Consider the following 18655-nt stretch of genomic DNA (forward strand, 5'->3'; position numbering starts at 1 on the left):
CAAAATGTGAACGCTCATCTTAGGTGAGCTCTCTATAGGTTTATATCAATAAAGTAAATTTTTACTTATTTATCACTCTTGTCAATGTTTCTTTGATCACAAATATATGACTAGTAATGAAAATGGTCTACATCAGAAAGTCTTATTTCAAAATTCAATAACCAGATAAACCCTCTCCTATGGATCCCAAATTTTGGTTATTTCCGGTTTAATATGTTCCGGTCTGTACCGAAATAGTAGCGAGCGTTTTAACATTATCCAGAACAAAGCAGAGTAAACGAAGAAGGAAGCTTTTGCTACAGAGTCATGGCGATGCTTTTTCGACCTCCTCCTTCACAATGTAGAAGCTTCTCCCCTCTTACCTTCAACCACATCTCCGGAGAAATTTCACCGTCTTCTCGGCTCTCCTTGAAAACCTCCGGCGTCGAAAACTGGGTTTCACATTTCCGGTCGAAATCTCTGAGTTTGATGTTCTCTGGAGCTCTCGCCCTCGGTTTATCTCTTTCAGGTACGTTTCGTTTTTCCTTCTCACCAAGATCCTTGCTTTTTGACTCGAGATTGAACAAACACTGTCCTTTGATTTTGATTCAACTCCGACATTTTTACAGTAACAATGTTGACATGTTGCTGAAACAATCTTGAAATCACAAAGTTGGAAACTTTTTTAACCGCATCAACCTCAAGCTTGTGACTTTAATTTTGCACCTAGTATCGTGTTCCAAGCGTGTGGAACTATGAAGTATGATGATTGATGAACAATGCAGACGAAGCTATCCAGATTCCAATTGTCAATAACTTTGAAAATCCCTTTTGCAGGTGTTGGATACGCAGAGGCAAAAGCAGGGGTTAACAAACCAGAATTGCTTCCTAAAGAGTTCACTTCTGTCATAGATGTTGCTGATTTCCTCTCTAATGGACAGGTATGCCTCTATCAGCATCCATTTTTGGGATTTGATTTAAGCACTTTCTTTGTTTATGTCATGTGGATCTGCTGGCTTATCTGTGGATATTTTTAGTATGTATCTGATGAGAATGTGATCACTGCTTTGGTTATTCTTAATGTTGCTGCTCTTTGAGAATTCACAGGAAAAAAGGATTGCTAAAGAAATCGCTGATCTTGAGAAAGATACAGGATTTAAGTTGAGAGTCTTGGCTCAGAACTATCCTGTTACACCTGGTATGATATATGCTTTCAAACCAACATACTTGATCTCTATGTAGATTTTACTTGATGACATGATTTTTTCTCTTGTGCTTGAAACAGGACTAGCAATCAAAGATTTTTGGCAGGTGGATGATAGCACAATTGTGTTTGTAGCTGACCCGACTTTTGGTAATATCTCAGAGCTCATTGTTAAGTTCTTGAAGTGTATTCAAATGGGAAAATGATCGTGATAACCGGATTTGGAACAGGGAACATATTGAATTTCAATGTTGGGGCCTCAGTTGATTTAGACATACCTCGTAGTTTCTGGAGTCGATTGGCTGGGAAATACGGCAACATGTTTTACTGGAAAGAAAAGGCAAGAAGGCTATCTATCTCGATCCAAATCGATGACTGTGTTACTTTCTTTGTTTTTTCTTATGTCTAAACTGTTTACATTATGTCTTGAAACCAGGGAGAAGATGCATCCATTGAAGCTGCAGTGATGGCGATATCAAGTTGCTTACGAGAACCAGTTGGTGCAAATAACTGTGCAGAGATCCAATGAAGTATATGACCCATAAAGTGTATCTATATGTTATTAACATTTTTATGACCCATAAAGTGTATCTGTTATTAACATTGTATAGATTGGCATCAAAGAGAGACAGAGTTTGTAAGATGAAACCACGTCTTGTAACTTCTCTCCATTTCTCAGCTTCACCTCCTTAAAAGATCACTGTTTCCTTTTGATGGAATGTCAAATTCAAGCTTCAGAGGCTGAACTTGATGGCGGAAGTGGTGAGAGCTAATACTAACAGAGCATAAAAAAGAGTTTATGAAACATCATTGTGTGTTTCTTTAATTGCTGATTCAAGAGAGAGTAAGAAAGATTGAAGTTGACAATTCCGTGTTTTATAATATAGTTAACAACTTAACCATGGACGACAAAAACAAAGAGCTTTTTTGTTGAACTTGAATGGAATGTGATAGAAGGTGAATTTGAAAACGCCAAAGTGAACTATCTTTCCTCAGACATGATCAGACATCTCTATAACTATGCAAACGCCATTGATGTTAAGATATTTCAAGTTTGTAATAAAGTGGAATAAGATAAACGCCGTTGAGAAACCAAAATCAATAAACTGGAATAAGATATTTCAAGTTTGTAATAGAGAAAGAACCACATTGATGTTAAGAACAAAGTAAGTGGGTCAAAAGATGTTAAGAAACCACATTGATGTTAAGAACACACCACATTTACATTAGTCAAACTCAGCTAAGAAGATTCAATATATTAGAAATCTAAATGAGTTACGTTTTGAGTCAGAAATTAAAATTGATCTGTTACACTTAAGTTACTTTTCGAATTATCAGAGAAAACCTTGTTTCCTGATCCTATAAATTCTACCTTTCTTCTTACAAAACCAAAATCATCCAAACAACTAAAACAAACAAAAGAAAAGAAAGAATAAGCATTTAAAAAGAAGAGTTAACAAGAAAAATGGCAAACAAAACAGTCCTCTCAATCTTCTTGATTGTTTCCCTTTCTGCTGCCATTTTCGTCACTCAAGGAGTAGCTCATATGGAAACGCAACCAACGGTTCCAGGACTCTTCCCACCTATTGATCTCGTAAAATGTTGGTCGTCTCTCTTCAGTGTTGAAGGATGTGTGCTCGAAATCTCCAAATCAATCTTCTCCGGAAAATTCGAAAATGTCCAATCCGCATGTTGCAAGGCGTTTTCAACCTTAGATGCTAACTGTTGGCCTCATATGTTTCCGTTGAATCCGTTCTTCCCTCCTCTCCTTAAGGATAACTGTGCACGCCTTGTTCCCAACTCCCCTGCAAAGAATTGAAATCAAGAATGATTGTGTTTGATCAACACTTTTAAATTAGTCATTAGCTCCTATCTTTTGAATAAAGTAATTTAGCAATTTTTATTCAATGCGTCTTTTTCACAGATATATGAGTTGTAATGTAGTATAATCACAAAGATATAATGAAAATGGGTTTATTGTCTTATCTTAAGCTGTCTAACATCGTAAAATCTTAGTATATCAAAATTCAATAACTACATTGATTTGATGATTATCTCAACTCCATGTATGGAGAACAAGGTTCAAATGAAGTGACTTCCGATAAATTGAGACGAATAAAGAGGCCTTAAAAGGAGATATATCGACACAAACGATACTTTTAGTGGATACAGAACGTCCGGACTAGTCTAGTTGTTTCGGCCTTTCGGTTCATGTAAGGGAAAAGAAAGATGATGACACATAACTCCAAATTTATTCAAACAAAACTTCAATTCTGTGTTACTTGTCATATGAGTACAAAAGATTCTTCAACATTAAGCAGGTATGATTATATCACGTATGTCTCAAAGCTAATCTCTCTACAAATCTCTCTCTTTTCTCAGTAGGAAGAGAATGCAAACCAAGTTCTATTGATTCTTCTTAGTAGTAGTGGGAGTGAATGACGCAGAGCTCTGAGTGAACGATTTAGAGCTCTGAATCTTATCATCTCTAGACGTTTTGATTATAAACAGAAGTGTTTCCACAAGCATCGCCAAAACTAGTCCAAGAATTCCACCAGCAGCACTCTGAAAGGAGAAAACAGAACAAATACGAAACACGAATGATTTAGAAATCCACTCAACCGCAGCAAGTTTTCTGAAAATTTGACAAGATCAGAGATGCACAAAACATACCAAAGCGGGGTTGCGGTTGAATAAAGCTCTGAAAGAAGCGTATCCAACCAAATATCCAGTGAACATGGTAAGACCAACATGTAAACCTATAGAATGACGTTGCAAGGAAATCAAAATCTTCAGTAACCAATGTGTAACACTTTTCCAAGAAAAGAGTAACCGAGCAAAATACTAACCGAAACCGAGCTGGTCTTTGTAAGAGGAGAAAGGCTCTTCGACTTGTTTCCTGGGTGTTATATCTTTAACAAGCTCAGCATACTCCTTCCTCTCTGCTATTTCTCTGAGCTTTACTAATCTCAGTTTCAGTTCTTCACTCTACCAAGAGAAAAATAAGATCAAATTAAACATGGCACAGTTAAGGAAAGACTTCAACCAACGAACCAGAAGCATTCGTGAATTACATTCAACCGAGGAGCAGCGATGTTTCTTCGATCAAGCTCAGTTATTCCAATGAACCAAATAGAGTTTTGCATATTTGTATTTTCAATATGAATCAAACAAAACTACAAAACACAAATTAACTCATTTTATATTACCATAAAGACAATCTCTTTTGTTGCTGAATTGTTTTAGAGCACAATCACTATCATTTATATAATCTCCTTCAATGGAACCTCTTACAGAAGACTAAAGCGTAGAAACAGAATCTAAATAGATCACATTTCTCCTGATACGAATTCGAAAGTCCCAGAAAGATAGTGTAAGATTCGAAGTAAGCTTACCTTCTCTCTGGGTTTGGGACTGGTGAATACGAAATCGGAGCCGGAGAAAAGCCCCAACAAATCCGGTCTGGTCGACGGATCGGATCCGGTCCATATAGCACGGAGCAATTTGTACGGAACGGTGTTCTTCGAGCGAAGATCGGAAGCAATTCCTCTGAGTTCCTCGGAGAGACGAAGATCACCGGAGGCGAGTGAGAGAAACGACCGCATCGGTTCAGTGGCGGAGATAACCAATCCAGAGCCATTTTTCGGGTCGGGTTGATCCATCCTTGATCGGGTCCGAAACACTTTGAACAACAAACGCCATGTTTTTATTTAAACGTCATCCAAAAAATATATCACCAATTAGGTCCCTTAAGTTTTACAAGTATCAAAAATACGTCGTATACTTTGTTTTATTACTTAACACTCCCCAAATTTTAAAAATGCTTAGTATAATTTCTTTGTCAAAAAATAATGAATAACACGTAATTCTGTGATATACATAAATTAAAATACACTTTAGGTGTTAAGTTGAAATAATTAAATTCAAAAACTATACATAAATTTGGTTGAAACTTGAAATACAGTTAAAATTAAATGACTGTAGTCCGACGTGGCAGTATTTTGCTACGTGGCGTTACTCTAGCACGTGTGAATTACTCGAATCACGGATACGAAGTGGGTATTATTGTAAATAAAAAGTAATACAATGGTGGTTTCCAGAAAAAGTTTAAGTCAGTCAAATAGTATAATCCTATTGGGCTGTATCTATCAATCTCTATCTTTTTTAGTTTCGTCTTCTCCAATTATGGATCACCATTTCTGTTATTTTCCCTAGAAAATTCCGCAAACCCTAGAGAGCTTCAGAGAGAGAGAAATCTCCATTGAAACAGATCAGATTGGGCGAGAGAGAAAGAGTTATCAGAGAAAGAAGCCTCTGATCCTCCTCTCTGATTCCCTAATATGAAATAATAATAAACCTTACACGATCTCTGTTTTTTTTTTCCTCTTTGAAGATTTTCTTCGATTCTCCATTGAAATCGGTATATATATACAAAGAAGAAGGAGAAAGGATGATATCGAATCCGAGTTTATTGTCATACACTTGCATTGCGAAAGGAAACGTAGTTCTCGCGGAGTTCGTTTCAAAGGAAGATCCAGGAATCGAAGCTGTAGCTTTACGATGTATCGAGAACGCGCCTCCTCATCATTCGATGTTCTCTCACACTGTTCACAAGAAGACGTACACGTTCGCGATCGGCGACGATTCGTTTGTTTATTTCGCGATTTTGGATGAAGGTATGGAGAAATCTGAATCGTTCTGGGTTTTGAACCGGTTGAGATCGGTTATGGAGGATCTGATCAGAGGAGGTGGATCTGATGCGGAGACGTTGGTTAACCCGGTTTCGCATTGTCTTCAATCGAAGCTTGACCCAGTTTTCGCGGAGATTGTTGGTGTTGTTGATGTTGATTTGGAATTGGATATGGATTTGGTTGGATCACCGAGGAGCGTAGCGAGGGAGAGTCGGAACCCGAGCATTGATTCGTCTAAAGGAAGAAGAGCTGCTTTGATGCCACTTTTGGGGAAGCCGTTGAAGGCGTTGAAGAAGAAGAAGAGATCGCATAATAACGAAGCGAAAGGGGAAGATTCTTGCGAGGTTGGTTCAATCAACGAGATATCAGAGAAGAAGGTTGATTTATGTGGGAATGGTAACAATGGAGTCTTACGCAAGGAACTGAGAAATGGGTTGTTGAGTGATCATCATCATAGACAAAAGGCTAAACAGATATGGAAGAAACATGTTTGGGTTGTGCTAATGTTCGATTTCTGCATCTGTGCTGTTTTGTTTGGCATCTGGCTTTGGATTTGTGAAGGGTTTCAATGCATTGAAGGGTAAAAGTAAAGTTTAATCATCATCTTGTGTACATCTCCAAATTCATATTTGTTTTCAGTCTGCATCAAAATTTGATCATCATTGACGTCTTTTTTCTTGTGGGTATTCGTTTTTTTGGATCGAAGAATCTGATCCCTTTTTTCTTCTCACTTTTCTTGTTCTTACATCTTCTTAAAGTCAGTCACAAAAAGTGTTGTTTCCAGGAGGAAAACTAGGGTATAGGTTGAATCCTGGTTTACATTGTTAGTGATATGTTCATTGTACTTTTGGAAATTTTAATCATTCACAAGCAAAACATGTGTTGTACTATGACCATCTCTTTATTTTTATAGTTTCTCTTTTGCTGTTTGATTCCATATATGGTGCTTGTGATTGAACGTGGGTCACACAATAATGGAGGACAAAAAAAAAAAGATGGTCTCAGATCCATTCACACGTCAATATTTTACTAGATATATACACCGCATCTTTAGTCGGCGTATATAAAAATAATATACGAAAATGAAAGTGAATCCAGTACTAGTAGTTAAATCTTATGTTGTAAAATCTGTAACAGTCTTTAAGGCTTAAAGAGTTGTACGAAGATGGATTACATTACAGACACTAAAAGTGAAAGAAAGGTTTTTGGAAATAAGAAACAAAAGAGGGAGAAAGTGTTAAATGTGTGGTCTCAGTCTCGAGTCTCAATCTCTCAGCCACAAGGTGTGAGTTTCTTGTTACCTGCACCACGAGGATTATCGTCCTTCCAATCATCGAAAGCTCTAGCTTTCATCACGGCTTCTTCGTCTTCATCATCCTCTTCTTCGTCTTCTTCCTTTCTTCTCAGAGGTTTATCGTTGTGCCATGAGGTGGTTGCTTCTTCAATGGCTTTTTTCGTCTGCTCTTGCCATTCGTTCATTATGTTCATCTCTGTTAACCCAGCATCCTCTATGCACATTGTTGGCATCCTACAAAGTCAAAGGTCAATCACCATTTTTTAAATCTCAAAATGGAACAAGTTTTTCTGATGACTGATGAGCATAGCTTTGTGTTTACCTGTGACTTGGTTGGAAAACCTGAGCTATCATCCTCTCTCTCTGGGTAGAAAGCGGTCCACCCACAATGCTTGCTGGACCGAATATAAGAGGTTGGTGCTTGTGTTCGTGACCTTGTGATACTGAAGCTCTTCCTTCTAACACATCTTGTGCAAATGTGGCACAAGTGATTGGTTGTGTCGGATTAGAGTACTGTACCCTTGCAGCAGTGTCTCTGTGCCTGTTTTCAGCTTGCTTTGTACGATCATCAAGAGCAACGCGAGAAAACCCATCCTCTCCATCCTGATCAAAAGATCACAACAATTTTCTCTGTTTATATGTTTATCAAATACTTTTGTTAGCACCTAAAAAAGACTAACATTACGGTAAAACTACCTTCAACTGTCTTTCCTTCACTTCAGAGAGCATTTTCTCTTCTATCTTTAGTATTTCCATCAGATCAATGGCCTGTAGCGAAGGTCAATCATAAGATAAAGCCTCAACTCGTGTCACATCATAGGATTCCAATAAATGACTTTTAGACAAACCTTACAAATAGCCAAGTTAATTGAGGAGAGCCATGCCTGCAGAGAATAGCCATAAGACAAGACTTAGACGAAAATCAAATTAGAAGAAAGCAGCAAAACAGAAAGTGGGACAAACCTCTCTCTCTTCTTCGCAGTCATCATCTGGAATATCTTCTTCTCCAGCTTCCACCGGAGTTGACAAGGCACCTGCTTTAGTTGAACGTCCGCGTCGCTCCTTCCTCTCTTTAATTTCAAGAAGCTTTGCCTCTGCAGCCTTTCGACGTTTGAATCGAGCTATCTACAAAGTATCATAGTTATGAAGACACAGCATGCATTTCAAAATCCGAAAACATTTAAACTTCATTCTCATGGTTATATAAACAAAACAAAAAAAAAAAAGAAACAGGGCTTAATCTACCTTCAAACCCCTTAGATCTGCAGCTGCACCAGAACCTCCTCGTGAAGCAGCCTCCAACTCCTCATCTGGAACAAGCTCCATTGCCTCACAAAACGTAAAGAACTCCTAGACACAATAAGATTATACATCAATCCCAAGAAAAAAAAAACTCCAACCAAACACTCATTCCCACTAACACTGGCATCAAAGGGGTGCGACACTCAGCAGAAAAATCACCTTCAACTTTGCATAAGCGGCCTTAAGAATTTGAATGTGATCTTCCTGTATGACTTTCGCCGTTAGCTCCGCAAGATAGTAAGGCACCTATGATCAACAAGAAATATACCCCTCGTCAACCGAAAACTAACAATCTTATGATCTTCACGCAGAGTAACTAGTAAGTCCAATAAAAAAAAAGGGCACAATCCGAAATCTCAGAATCCACATTGGGAAGTAACAGGACCAACCGAAGTTGTTCAATTTCTACTCTTTCTACACCTAAAACCCCCCAAACAACAGAGACTCGATAGCATAGAAATATACCAAAAGGTACTTGAGATTGTTCGTGCTAATATCTTCTTTAGTCTCATTAGAGGAGAACAGTCCCAGTTTCCCGATCATGTCTTCGCACTTCTGAAACATCTCACATCCTTTCTTCACAACATCCTAAAAAATGAAAACGTCCAATTCAGTAAAAACTTGCGATTCGAAATACCCATTTCAGATAAACACCCTAATCGAATTCGAATACAGAAAAATAAAAGAAGTTAGAAGATTCGACCTGATCAACACCAGACTCTGAAGCAGCGAGATGAATTTTCCTAGCTTGCTCGAATAGCGCCGATAAAGGCAATTCCTCCATAGCTAAACCACCCATCACAGGAAATGAGAAGGAATTCAAAAGATGGGAGAGTATCACAGAAATGTCTTTTGGAATGTTTTGTTTTAGGGTTCCCCAAATCGAAATCTGACGAACTTACCCGAGTTTTTGTTAACAACGATGGAACTTTATAAGAAACGGTTGAGATCATGCCGCGTCAAATTGAAACAAATATAAGCCGTTAGATCTGTAGGAAAAAAAAAAAATCTCAAACCGACTCGGTTTGTCAAAAATCCAGTCAAAGATCAGGTGCGGAAGGGTGCACTGTAAAACCGCACGTAACAGTGTAAACATAAGTCCCCTAGCACATGAATTGTTTGTAATAATAGATTTTGATTTGGTGCTTTTTTTGGTAAGATCAAATTTTCCTGATTTTCGCATGTCCGACTAGTAAACTAGTATCCCACCCGCTGTCTATAACCGGTAAAAATTGTCGTAGTGCTTTTGATTCAATCGATTTGTAGCGATAAACTTTGGGGGAAAGGTTGAGGGAAAACGGCCAATTCCTCTATTATAAACTATAGGGAACTGGACGTTTTCCCGAAAGATTGATGATAAAGCAAATTATAATGACTATGAACCAACTGGATTTAGAAACATTTAGTAGCTCATGGACCGAAGACGAAGAGACGACTTAATTGAACATAACTTATGTATATATAGACTCTCACCAATTTCATTCTACATAGCTTGAAAAGGAAATGAACTGATTGAACAAAACTAGAGATGTTCAACGCTTTATAGGCAATTTCACTCTACATGGCTTGAAGAGGAAATAAATTGATTGAATTAACTGTACTATGTTATATACAGAGAAAAATATCTTCTCGATAATATCCTGAAACGCGCAAGTATTCATGAAGCGCTCTCTTGGTATTTGTAACAATTTCTCAACCCTCGAGATTGACAATCTTCATATTCCTTCACCAAATAGCTATATGTCCTGTCCTGTCCTGTGAAACACACAGCATCATTGGAACTAAACTGAACAAACGAGTCAAAGAAGTTCTCTGACTAAAACAAAATTGTAAAAAGCAAGTCAATTGGGCTTGATGATGGGCCTGAAGTGTGTATGCATCCGGCGATGTATATAAAAGATAATTAATTGACTATAAAATGGGTTACTTTAAAATTCAGGACGATAGTATTATTTTATCAAACAAAGTTCCCAGCTTTTCAGATTTCATCAAGCTTGATTTCTTATCGAAGTAAGATCCCGAGAGAGATAAAGAGAGATAGAGAGAAGCTTTTGTAATTTGCATTAGTTGTCGCATCATCATGATGACCTTTTCATCTAAACAATACCTTTCTTCCTCACCAATCCTTCCTCTCTCATTTCATCACTTTAATTTACTTACAGAGGTACTTTGATTTCTAATCACTTTCTTCTATATGAATTTCATTTTTAACTATATAAGCACAAGGTTGACTAAAATCTGACTCGGCCGATTGATTTGTATCTGTCATGATGTTCTCTACTGAAAGTTTCTGACTTTTTTTTTACATTTCGTTTCGTAAAAAGAATGCGTTTTGAATTTGGATGTATGCATTTGGAAGTTTCACTGTTTGATTGGGATAATAAAAAAAAGGTTTAGACTTTAGAACTGAAGTGATGTGTGGTTTGGTTTTTCAACAATTGAATGATGTAGTTCTCAAGTTGTTTGCAATAATGCCTCAAAGAACAAAAGCCTTTGAGGTGTTGAAAGTAAAAGGTGTTAATGTTGATAGTGAAATGGAATGATTAAATTTACATGGTCCACTTTTTATATCTCTAATCATATCTGTGGTTTCAATTTCACTTATTTCTTCTACATCACCAATCAATTTATAACAGCTTTGATGAAAGAGTATTTATGTCGTTGAAACAGTGTTTTACCCAATCTGGAAAATGAAACAACACAAACTCTTTTTCTGTTTCTGTGTACCCTTTTCACCTTTTAGAGTTTTAAAAGATTCTCTTTTTCAAGTTTCCAATTCAAAATCACAACATTAGTGCTAATCTGATTATGAAGCTATGGTTTGATGGCTTTTGTTGACAATTATTAGCTTGATTTTTGAAGAAGAGAAAAAAATGAGATGATTGGAATGAGCAATGTAGGGACACATTAAGGGGCCTTTGTGTTAAGATAAAACCAGGAGAAGCATACATTTTTCTTGCTTTGTCTATCTGTAAGGATGATTTTATTACATGATTCTTTTCCAAAGTGTTTTTACATGTGTGTCAGATATTTTTATTCACCAAACTTTATTCCTCTGCCATCACCATCTGGAAAAATAAAAATGAAAAGCTTATGTAACTCCCACCCAACAATATAACATGCTATACCACATGTACTTTTTTTGCAGTTTTCTTGTGCTTAGACTTTGCATTTTCACTCAACCTTTGTTTAATTCTTGCGTAAGATCTCAGACTTCTTTACTTACTGGCATCTTTTCTTTCTTTTTGCTATCAATTAAAACCTGTTCTGTTCTTGCATTTGAGTTTTTGCTATTTTGTTTTGGATAATTCGATTCACATTGAATTTGATTTAATCAGAAGTTGCTCTGATTTTTTTTGCTTTTTTTTTCCTACCAGATGGATTGCAATAGTCAAATTGTCTCTTGAGATTCAGATTTAGTCATCTCTACAGAGATTGATTGTCTTGTTGCTATCTGTGTTGTTTTTCTTCTTAAGAGCGACCATCATGTCCATGGGAGATGAGAAACAGGGCGAGATGAGGAGCAGTATGATGCTGTTTGGTTTACTGATTAGGAGAATCTTTGATGAGGAGAAGAGTAAGCTTCTCCAGAGGCTTGAGGATGCCAATACTGAAATTACAGAGTTGAAGAAAGTGAGGAATGAAGATGCAAAAGCTAACGAGAAGGTAGTTAGCATATTCGCATCTCAAAAGCAGAATTGGTTAAGGGAGAGGTATGGATTAAGGCTTCAGATTGAGGCTCTGATGAAGGAACTAAGGAACATTGAGAAGAGGAAGAGAAAAATCTTATCGGAGATGCAAGAAAGATTAAATGAAAAGGAATGTTTAGTGGAATCTAAAGAGAAGGCAGTGGAAGAAGAGAAGCGTAAATGTGAAGAGTTAGAAGAAAGGCTGGTCAAAGCAGAAAAGGAAGTTCAAGATTTAAGGGAAACGCAAGAGAGAGATGTACAAGAACATTCATCTGAGCTATGGAGGCAGAAGAAGACATTCCTTGAGCTTGCTTCTAGCCAGAGACAGCTTGAAGCTGAACTGAGTCGTGCAAATAAGCAAATCGAAGCTAAAGGACTTGAACTTGAAGACTTGTCATTAGAAATCATTAAGATGCGAAATGATATGGAACAGAAAGATCGAATATTGGCTGTCATGATGAAAAAGTCAAAACTGGACATGACCGAGAAGCAAATGGCATTGCTTAAGGAGACTAAAAAGAAACAAGATGAAGAAGAAGTAAAGAAATGGAGAACGAATTCTAAGTCCAGAAAAAACGAGAGACGGTCACTAAGAAGCATGTTTGCCTTTGAAGCCACAAGTAAGCCTAAAACCAACAGTGTTCCTTCCATTACTCATATTGAACATCTGGAGTTGAATAAAGATCCTGATGTCATCCCAGAGATCATGGATTCCTACTCCGTTGGTGATTTCAATGAACTAGGTAAGTCCTCGAAGAGCTTCAAGTTTCATTTATAGTCTCTTTTCGAAATTTGAATTGATTCTGATTATATTTGTACATTTTAAAGGAGTGGATGAAATTGCAAAGAAGCATGAGAATTTGATTTTTGGAGAGGAAGAACTTTGTATTAGGGTGGTAGGGAAGAATCGAGAGATAGAGCTAGGAGAGTTTACAAATCATATGAAACTAAAAGATGAAAAGGTTGAAGCTTTGTGTTTGCATCTGATGAACTCCGAATTAGAATCAAAGCGGTTGAGATCTTGTATTGAAGGACTGAGCCAAGAAATGTCACAGTTGAGACACGAAAACACACAGTTGGAAGGCATGATAAATCGAAGTGGGGAAGAATCGGTTTCCTTGAGGAAACAAGAATTCAAGACTCAACCAAGAAGCTTGATACCCCACAAGAACAGCACGAGTTGTAGAAGAAAGAACACCAAACCAGAAGCACGAGAAGAGCGAGAGAAAGAATTCAGATCAAGGGAATTTTCTCGGGAAAATGCAACTGAAAAAGGAAGGGAATCATATTCTCCTGATGAGTTGAGACATTTGACTTTGAAGGCTGCTCAATCTGATGCTGAAGAAGGATCTGAAAACGAAAGACTTCTACCAGAGAATGAGCGTACCAAAAGAGAGAAAGCGAATGTTAAGGAGAGTAAGAGCCTAACAAAGTCAAACAGCACAAGCAATCCACCTTGGAGAATGGATCTTCATGCTCTTGGAATTTCATACAAGATCAAAAGGTTGAAACAACAACTGATGATGCTTGAAAGATATATTGGGAAGCCCGAGAGCCAAGAGATCGGAAAAAATAGCAGCGAAACCGGGAAAAGGGCTTTGTTATTGCTCATTACATTGCTCAACAAACAAGTTACTAGGTATCAATCACTACAAGAAAAGATTGATGATTTATGCAAAAGAATGGTAAGCAATCATTTTCTCATACCAATTAAATTACTGTATCTGTTAACACAAACTGATTCTTTTTGGTTAACCATTATCTATAGCATGTGAACGAACCGGAGAAGACTAGTGGAAAATTCAGAGAAAATGGGGAAGCCAAAACATCACTAGAGCATTTCTTAGATGAGACATTTCAGCTGCAAAGATACATAGTGGCAACAGGACAAAAACTGATGGAAATCCAATCCAAGATCGCTTCTGGCCTTGTTGAGGTTCTAGTAGGAATAATCACTACAGAATCCTCCTCTTCTACAAGCAGCTTTGATCCAGAACGTTTTGCAGAAAGCATCAAAAGTCTGTTTCAGGAAGTACAAAGAGGGCTTGAAGTTAGGATATCTCGAAGCATAGGTGATCTTGAAGGTACATTAGCTCGTGAGGGAATGATACATTTGAAGCGACGAGGCGACATGGAGCTACGAGTATGAGAATCTACAAAATGTGTAAATTCTTACAATTCTTCATAAGCTCTTAATTAAGGTAAACGAGAACAATTAGCTTTTGTATATAGAATTCACTAATATATTATACAGGGAACCTCGGTTTGTGTTTAGATTAATATAGAAACATTGCTTCTTCATCTTTAGTTGAAACCTTGTCAATTTCAGAGAGATGTGCAGTACAAATACTGCATTACACTAAGATGCATGCTAAATGTATGATCTAGTACTATAAGTAAGATGCTCTCAATAAGATAATTGGTTTGGTTTACAGACCAGAGATTTCGGTTCGGTGTTGGTTAGCAGCCATATTAGAAAGGCCCCTATACAAAAAGCATCAGATAAGTGTGTTATAAAAAGACTTGGCTAAGGAAAGGATGGGGGCTTAAGTTGGATGTATCTGTCGCTTTTTGAAGTTGATAGTAAAAAAAAAAAAGTAGCTTTTGGAAGTGATATAGTAAAAAGCATATGCATGTGTGTTCTTGCTTTGCCACTTTGTGAAAGCTACAAACATTTCAATCTTACAATGTTTGGTAGTTGCGTCTTGTGTTATCTTCCCACAATTAAAACATAATGTTATACCCAAAGAGGAAAGGTATTTATATCAGATTACTTAGATATATATATATATATATTAAATCCAGTTTTCTTTTGTTAATCTATGAAAAAAAAATTCTAGTTTTGATAAATTTTTATGCTTTTCATATATCTTTGTATACTAATTAAGAAATCTCTATAATATTCTAATTAATCAGGAGAAATAAAGATGAAGGTTAAGAAAATGTACAACTTGTGGTTGAGAAATTGAGAAATATTTTCTCCACTTACAAATGAGATGCATACTAGCACTTCACGTTTCGTAAACGCAATCGAATTGCTTTATGACATATATAAAAAAAAACTAAAAAGCACACAAGTGCCAAAATAAATAAAGAGCCTTTTGTTACGGGTTATCTTCATAATTCCTCTTTATTTCATAACGAATGGCATATATTAATTTCACATTTTATTAAGTATTTTTATGTTATATATACTATTAAACCTAGGAGAAGAAAGTAACATTTGACTAATGTCAGTGGCCTCTCAATTCTCATATAACCTAAATTACATGTTAAAATCAAAGGCAACCCTCAGTTCTCATCTCACCAACGTACGTGTTACTTTCATTTATAAACTTTTGTGATACTAACTAATTAAAAAAATGGTTCAATTAACTATAATACGATATAACATATTTCTTTGATTTATACTTTTCAAATGTTTTGATATAAATTAAATCTTAAAAATATAATCAAATTAAATAAATGAGTTCCACTAAACATGAGACTCCTAGCTAGCATTTTCGTTCGGGATGTATATACATATATAGAAACTAGAGTACTCCTTGTAATCATGATTTAGTTTAGGGGAGTGTAAAAATTTGTTGTTACGTATGACATGTAACTTAGCTTGTTGATATGACAAAGAGTAATAATTTTGTATCTTTTTTTTTTTTCGCCGAGTAATAATTTTGTATCTCAAAATTAGACTTGCGTTTCTTGAAATATTTGTGATAAAAAATTTACACTTCAATTCGTTTCTTTTCTTGAATTATTTGTTAATGATCGATTGACCCAAATCCTAATGAATCATCATAATATCAAAGTAAGTGGTATTTTTCGATAGATTCCAACATACACATATGGAGACTATGGAGTTTACAATATGTTACATGTAAACCATACATATATCACATACAAAAACACAATATACATCTAAAAATAATGCATGCACGAATAATAAAAATAAAAAAAAAAAAAAGCTAAGAGAAGGCGAAGAGACAGGAGATATGCATGATGCGAACCTAATCTTCGCATTCGTCTCAACACAAAAGTCGCTGCAACATAACTGATGCAACGACAAACATAGAGAGAGAGAGAGAGATGGAACACAAAGAGAGCTAAGCTGCCCTTTGACTTATTCCAATCCCTTAAACCAAAATTGACCGTTGGTCCATCAACACACGTCCTCGTCAACTTCCTTCACCACGATCCATCACCCTTTCATTTAATTTTCTTACCAATAATATTTTCTGTTTTTTTTTAATCTCTCTTTATACAAAAACAAAACACTAAAAACTACACTACTGCCTAAAACAAACTAACAAAGCATGTGTCTTCTAATAGCAAATGAAAACACCTTCACATGTAAACGTTTTCGAACCTAATCATTAGTTTTCAATCTATAGTTTACGTACGTTAACCAAAACGAATGAAATTAAATTAGATATTTATTTTAGAATTTTTCACTATTCACGAATATTTGATTGTAAAGGTACTTAACATTAAATTAACAAGTCGTTTTCAATAATTATAAAAACATACAAAAGACCACATCCCTAGCTCGTGAACAAGAAAGCACAAAAGATGAGCCGTTTCATTTATTTTGTTTAATTTTCAATTCATTTAATTTCTTTTCTTCTCCATCATGTCTTCTTCTCTAATATAACCTCTCTCTCCCACTATTCATCGTCCTTAAACTTTTCCTTTTTCTTGTTCAAATGAATCCAATCTCTCAATAAAGCTTTCTTCTTTCTCCTATTTAATCCAAACCCATTTCGTATAAACGTCAAAAAAACATTATCAAGAATACAAAAAAAACAAAACAAATATGGTTTATGTTAATGATCAAGATCGGTTCTGTTCTTCTACACCTAAGCTTCCTCTGTTTTCATATCCGACAGATAACATCAGAGCATACGAAACTCCAGGGTTAGCTACACCACCGGTTAATATCGCCGGATCTGTTCCTTTTCAATGGGAAGAAGCTCCGGGGAAGCCTCGCCGTATTAAGAAACCAACGAGGTCGAATCACAAAGGTGTCGTGAGATGTCTTGACCTTCCTCCGAGGCTACTCTTACCGGGAGAATCGAATACGGCGAACGAGCCTTCTCCGACCACTGTTCTTGACGGTCCTTACGATTTACGTCGTCGTTCACTGTCGCTACCGAGATCCTCGGCTGTTATTAGGAAGCTTAGAGGAGTTCCGGCGCCGGCGCCGGAGAAAGAACAGAGGTTGTTTGGTGGGTCGAGTAGATGGGGAAGTTTTGGGAAATGTAAAGAAGTGTCTGAGGGTATATTTGACTTTACACGTTTTAGAGACGACGGTTATCATTACCGGAAGGATTGGGCCGGTGGAGGAAGAGGAGGAGGAAAAGTTGATTTCGCCGGCGGCACAAAAGTGAAACTTTTTACGAGTAAAATAAAAGGAAGCTTTTTTAATCTTTCTCATACAACAAAGTCTGATTTCTGGGTAAGTTCTTTTTATCAAAAGTTTCAAACTTTACTTTTTTTTTTTTTTTCCCTAACTTCAGTTTCAGATTCTTTAAAGTTCGTTCTATAAAAAGTTTCATACTTTTTTTACTATTAGGTTTTTTTTATAACGAATTATGAAATTTTTTTTCATTGGAATGTCAAATTTATTGCAAACAACAAAAAAAAAAGGGAAAATCATTGTCGTACGTAGTAGAGATTAAAATATGTTGGTGCAATAATAATAGACCTTTTTTGGGGTATGCATGTGAGGGAAGTAAAAGCGTAAACCTAATGATTCTATTTTTATAAATGCAGGCAAAGGTTTACGAAGGGTTTAAGCAAGTGATTCCATGGAAGCGTAAACAAGAGAATCTTCAAAGAACCAACTCTTCCATTATTTAAAACTCGAATCTCTCTTTGATAGTTTGGTTTACTAATTAATCTTCTTCTCTCTTTGTGTGTATACTTTATTATTTATACAAATTTGTCCAGGAGACAAATTGTATTACATTTTACTATGCTAACTAGTGTATTGGCCTTTTAACCCAAAAAAAATGATAACTAGGGTATTTATTTTAATGTTGTTGAATAGTTAATTTGAAAATGAACAAAATTCTTATGTATTTAAATGACTAGATAGTCAATTTTAAAGAAAAAAAAAACCAGTCAAACATTATCACTGATGTGAAAACTTAAAAAAGTAACATTTCACACAAAATGAAGAAATTTGTTTTTTTTTTTAAATAATAGATCATTGTCTATAATTGACTTTGCTAGTTTATGTAAGTTTTGTCAAAGTTGTTAAAAAAATGGCAGTTCAATCATAGAGCTCAAACTTCCACATAGTCATTATAAATACTAATGCAAAATTATAATTTATCCAACTCGTTAACCTTAATTTCATTCATAAAAAATAATTGATAAAAAGTTACATTGTTCCATCAAGTATATAGCTGTGTATATATAAAAACCTAAAGAATCATATTCCCTAGATCTTCTAGATAAAGTTGACCAATTGGGTTAAGAGACGACATCGGTCTAA

General features: G+C 36.0%; 7 protein-coding genes across 10 annotated transcripts; 5 read left to right on the forward strand and 2 right to left on the reverse strand.

Moving 5' to 3' along the window:
* The first annotated feature begins 269 nt into the window (after positions 1–269).
* Positions 270–1861, forward strand: LOC17877233 (thylakoid lumenal 15.0 kDa protein 2, chloroplastic). Its single transcript, XM_006281001.2, has 6 exons — positions 270–508; positions 817–920; positions 1087–1177; positions 1265–1333; positions 1414–1523; positions 1620–1861. The coding sequence occupies exons 1-6, from the start codon at positions 307–309 to the stop codon at positions 1710–1712; spliced, it is 669 nt and encodes a 222-aa protein (XP_006281063.1). The 5' UTR covers positions 270–306; the 3' UTR covers positions 1713–1861.
* A 636-nt stretch (positions 1862–2497) lies between these two features.
* Positions 2498–3002, forward strand: LOC17874716. Its single transcript, XM_006282142.2, has one exon. The coding sequence runs from the start codon at positions 2649–2651 to the stop codon at positions 3000–3002; it is 354 nt and encodes a 117-aa protein (XP_006282204.1). The 5' UTR covers positions 2498–2648.
* Positions 3003–3411: 409 nt separating this feature from the next.
* Positions 3412–4873, reverse strand: LOC17876419. Its single transcript, XM_006280970.2, has 4 exons — positions 4579–4873; positions 4033–4171; positions 3857–3942; positions 3412–3748 (listed from the first exon to the last, which is right to left on the reverse strand). The coding sequence occupies exons 1-4, from the start codon at positions 4843–4845 to the stop codon at positions 3590–3592; spliced, it is 651 nt and encodes a 216-aa protein (XP_006281032.2). The 5' UTR covers positions 4846–4873; the 3' UTR covers positions 3412–3589.
* Positions 4874–5379: 506 nt separating this feature from the next.
* Positions 5380–6764, forward strand: LOC17874651 (phytolongin Phyl2.2). Its single transcript, XM_006280881.2, has one exon. The coding sequence runs from the start codon at positions 5634–5636 to the stop codon at positions 6456–6458; it is 825 nt and encodes a 274-aa protein (XP_006280943.1). The 5' UTR covers positions 5380–5633; the 3' UTR covers positions 6459–6764.
* Positions 6765–6957: 193 nt separating this feature from the next.
* LOC17875881 (PP2A regulatory subunit TAP46) lies at positions 6958–9354 on the reverse strand. Its single transcript, XM_006279559.2, has 9 exons — positions 9174–9354; positions 8936–9058; positions 8630–8716; positions 8414–8518; positions 8132–8293; positions 8017–8052; positions 7865–7936; positions 7491–7771; positions 6958–7402 (listed from the first exon to the last, which is right to left on the reverse strand). The coding sequence occupies exons 1-9, from the start codon at positions 9267–9269 to the stop codon at positions 7147–7149; spliced, it is 1218 nt and encodes a 405-aa protein (XP_006279621.2). The 5' UTR covers positions 9270–9354; the 3' UTR covers positions 6958–7146.
* A 1140-nt stretch (positions 9355–10494) lies between these two features.
* On the forward strand, positions 10495–14491 carry LOC17876656 (trichohyalin). 4 transcript variants are annotated; one of them, XM_023789906.1, is made up of 4 exons: positions 10495–10634; positions 11848–12902; positions 12988–13844; positions 13928–14491. In XM_023789906.1, the coding sequence occupies exons 2-4, from the start codon at positions 11957–11959 to the stop codon at positions 14306–14308; spliced, it is 2184 nt and encodes a 727-aa protein (XP_023645674.1). In that variant the 5' UTR covers positions 10495–10634; positions 11848–11956; the 3' UTR covers positions 14309–14491. The 4 variants fall into 4 exon arrangements, with proteins under 4 accessions (XP_023645674.1, XP_006280056.1, XP_023645678.1 ...); XM_006279994.2 differs by lacking the exon at positions 10495–10634 and adding an exon at positions 11423–11670; XM_023789910.1 differs by lacking the exon at positions 10495–10634 and having other exon boundaries at positions 11714–12779; positions 12861–12902.
* Positions 14492–16788: 2297 nt separating this feature from the next.
* On the forward strand, positions 16789–18192 carry LOC17876027 (uncharacterized protein At4g00950). Its single transcript, XM_006280943.2, has 2 exons — positions 16789–17611; positions 17929–18192. Exons 1-2 carry the CDS (start codon positions 16970–16972, stop codon positions 18013–18015), a joined length of 729 nt encoding a protein of 242 aa, XP_006281005.1. The 5' UTR covers positions 16789–16969; the 3' UTR covers positions 18016–18192.
* Positions 18193–18655: the final 463 nt, after the last annotated feature.

Source organism: Capsella rubella, unplaced genomic scaffold, assembly GCF_000375325.1.
Source record: "Capsella rubella cultivar Monte Gargano unplaced genomic scaffold, Caprub1_0 scaffold_8, whole genome shotgun sequence".
NCBI classification, from domain to species: domain Eukaryota; kingdom Viridiplantae; phylum Streptophyta; class Magnoliopsida; order Brassicales; family Brassicaceae; genus Capsella; species Capsella rubella.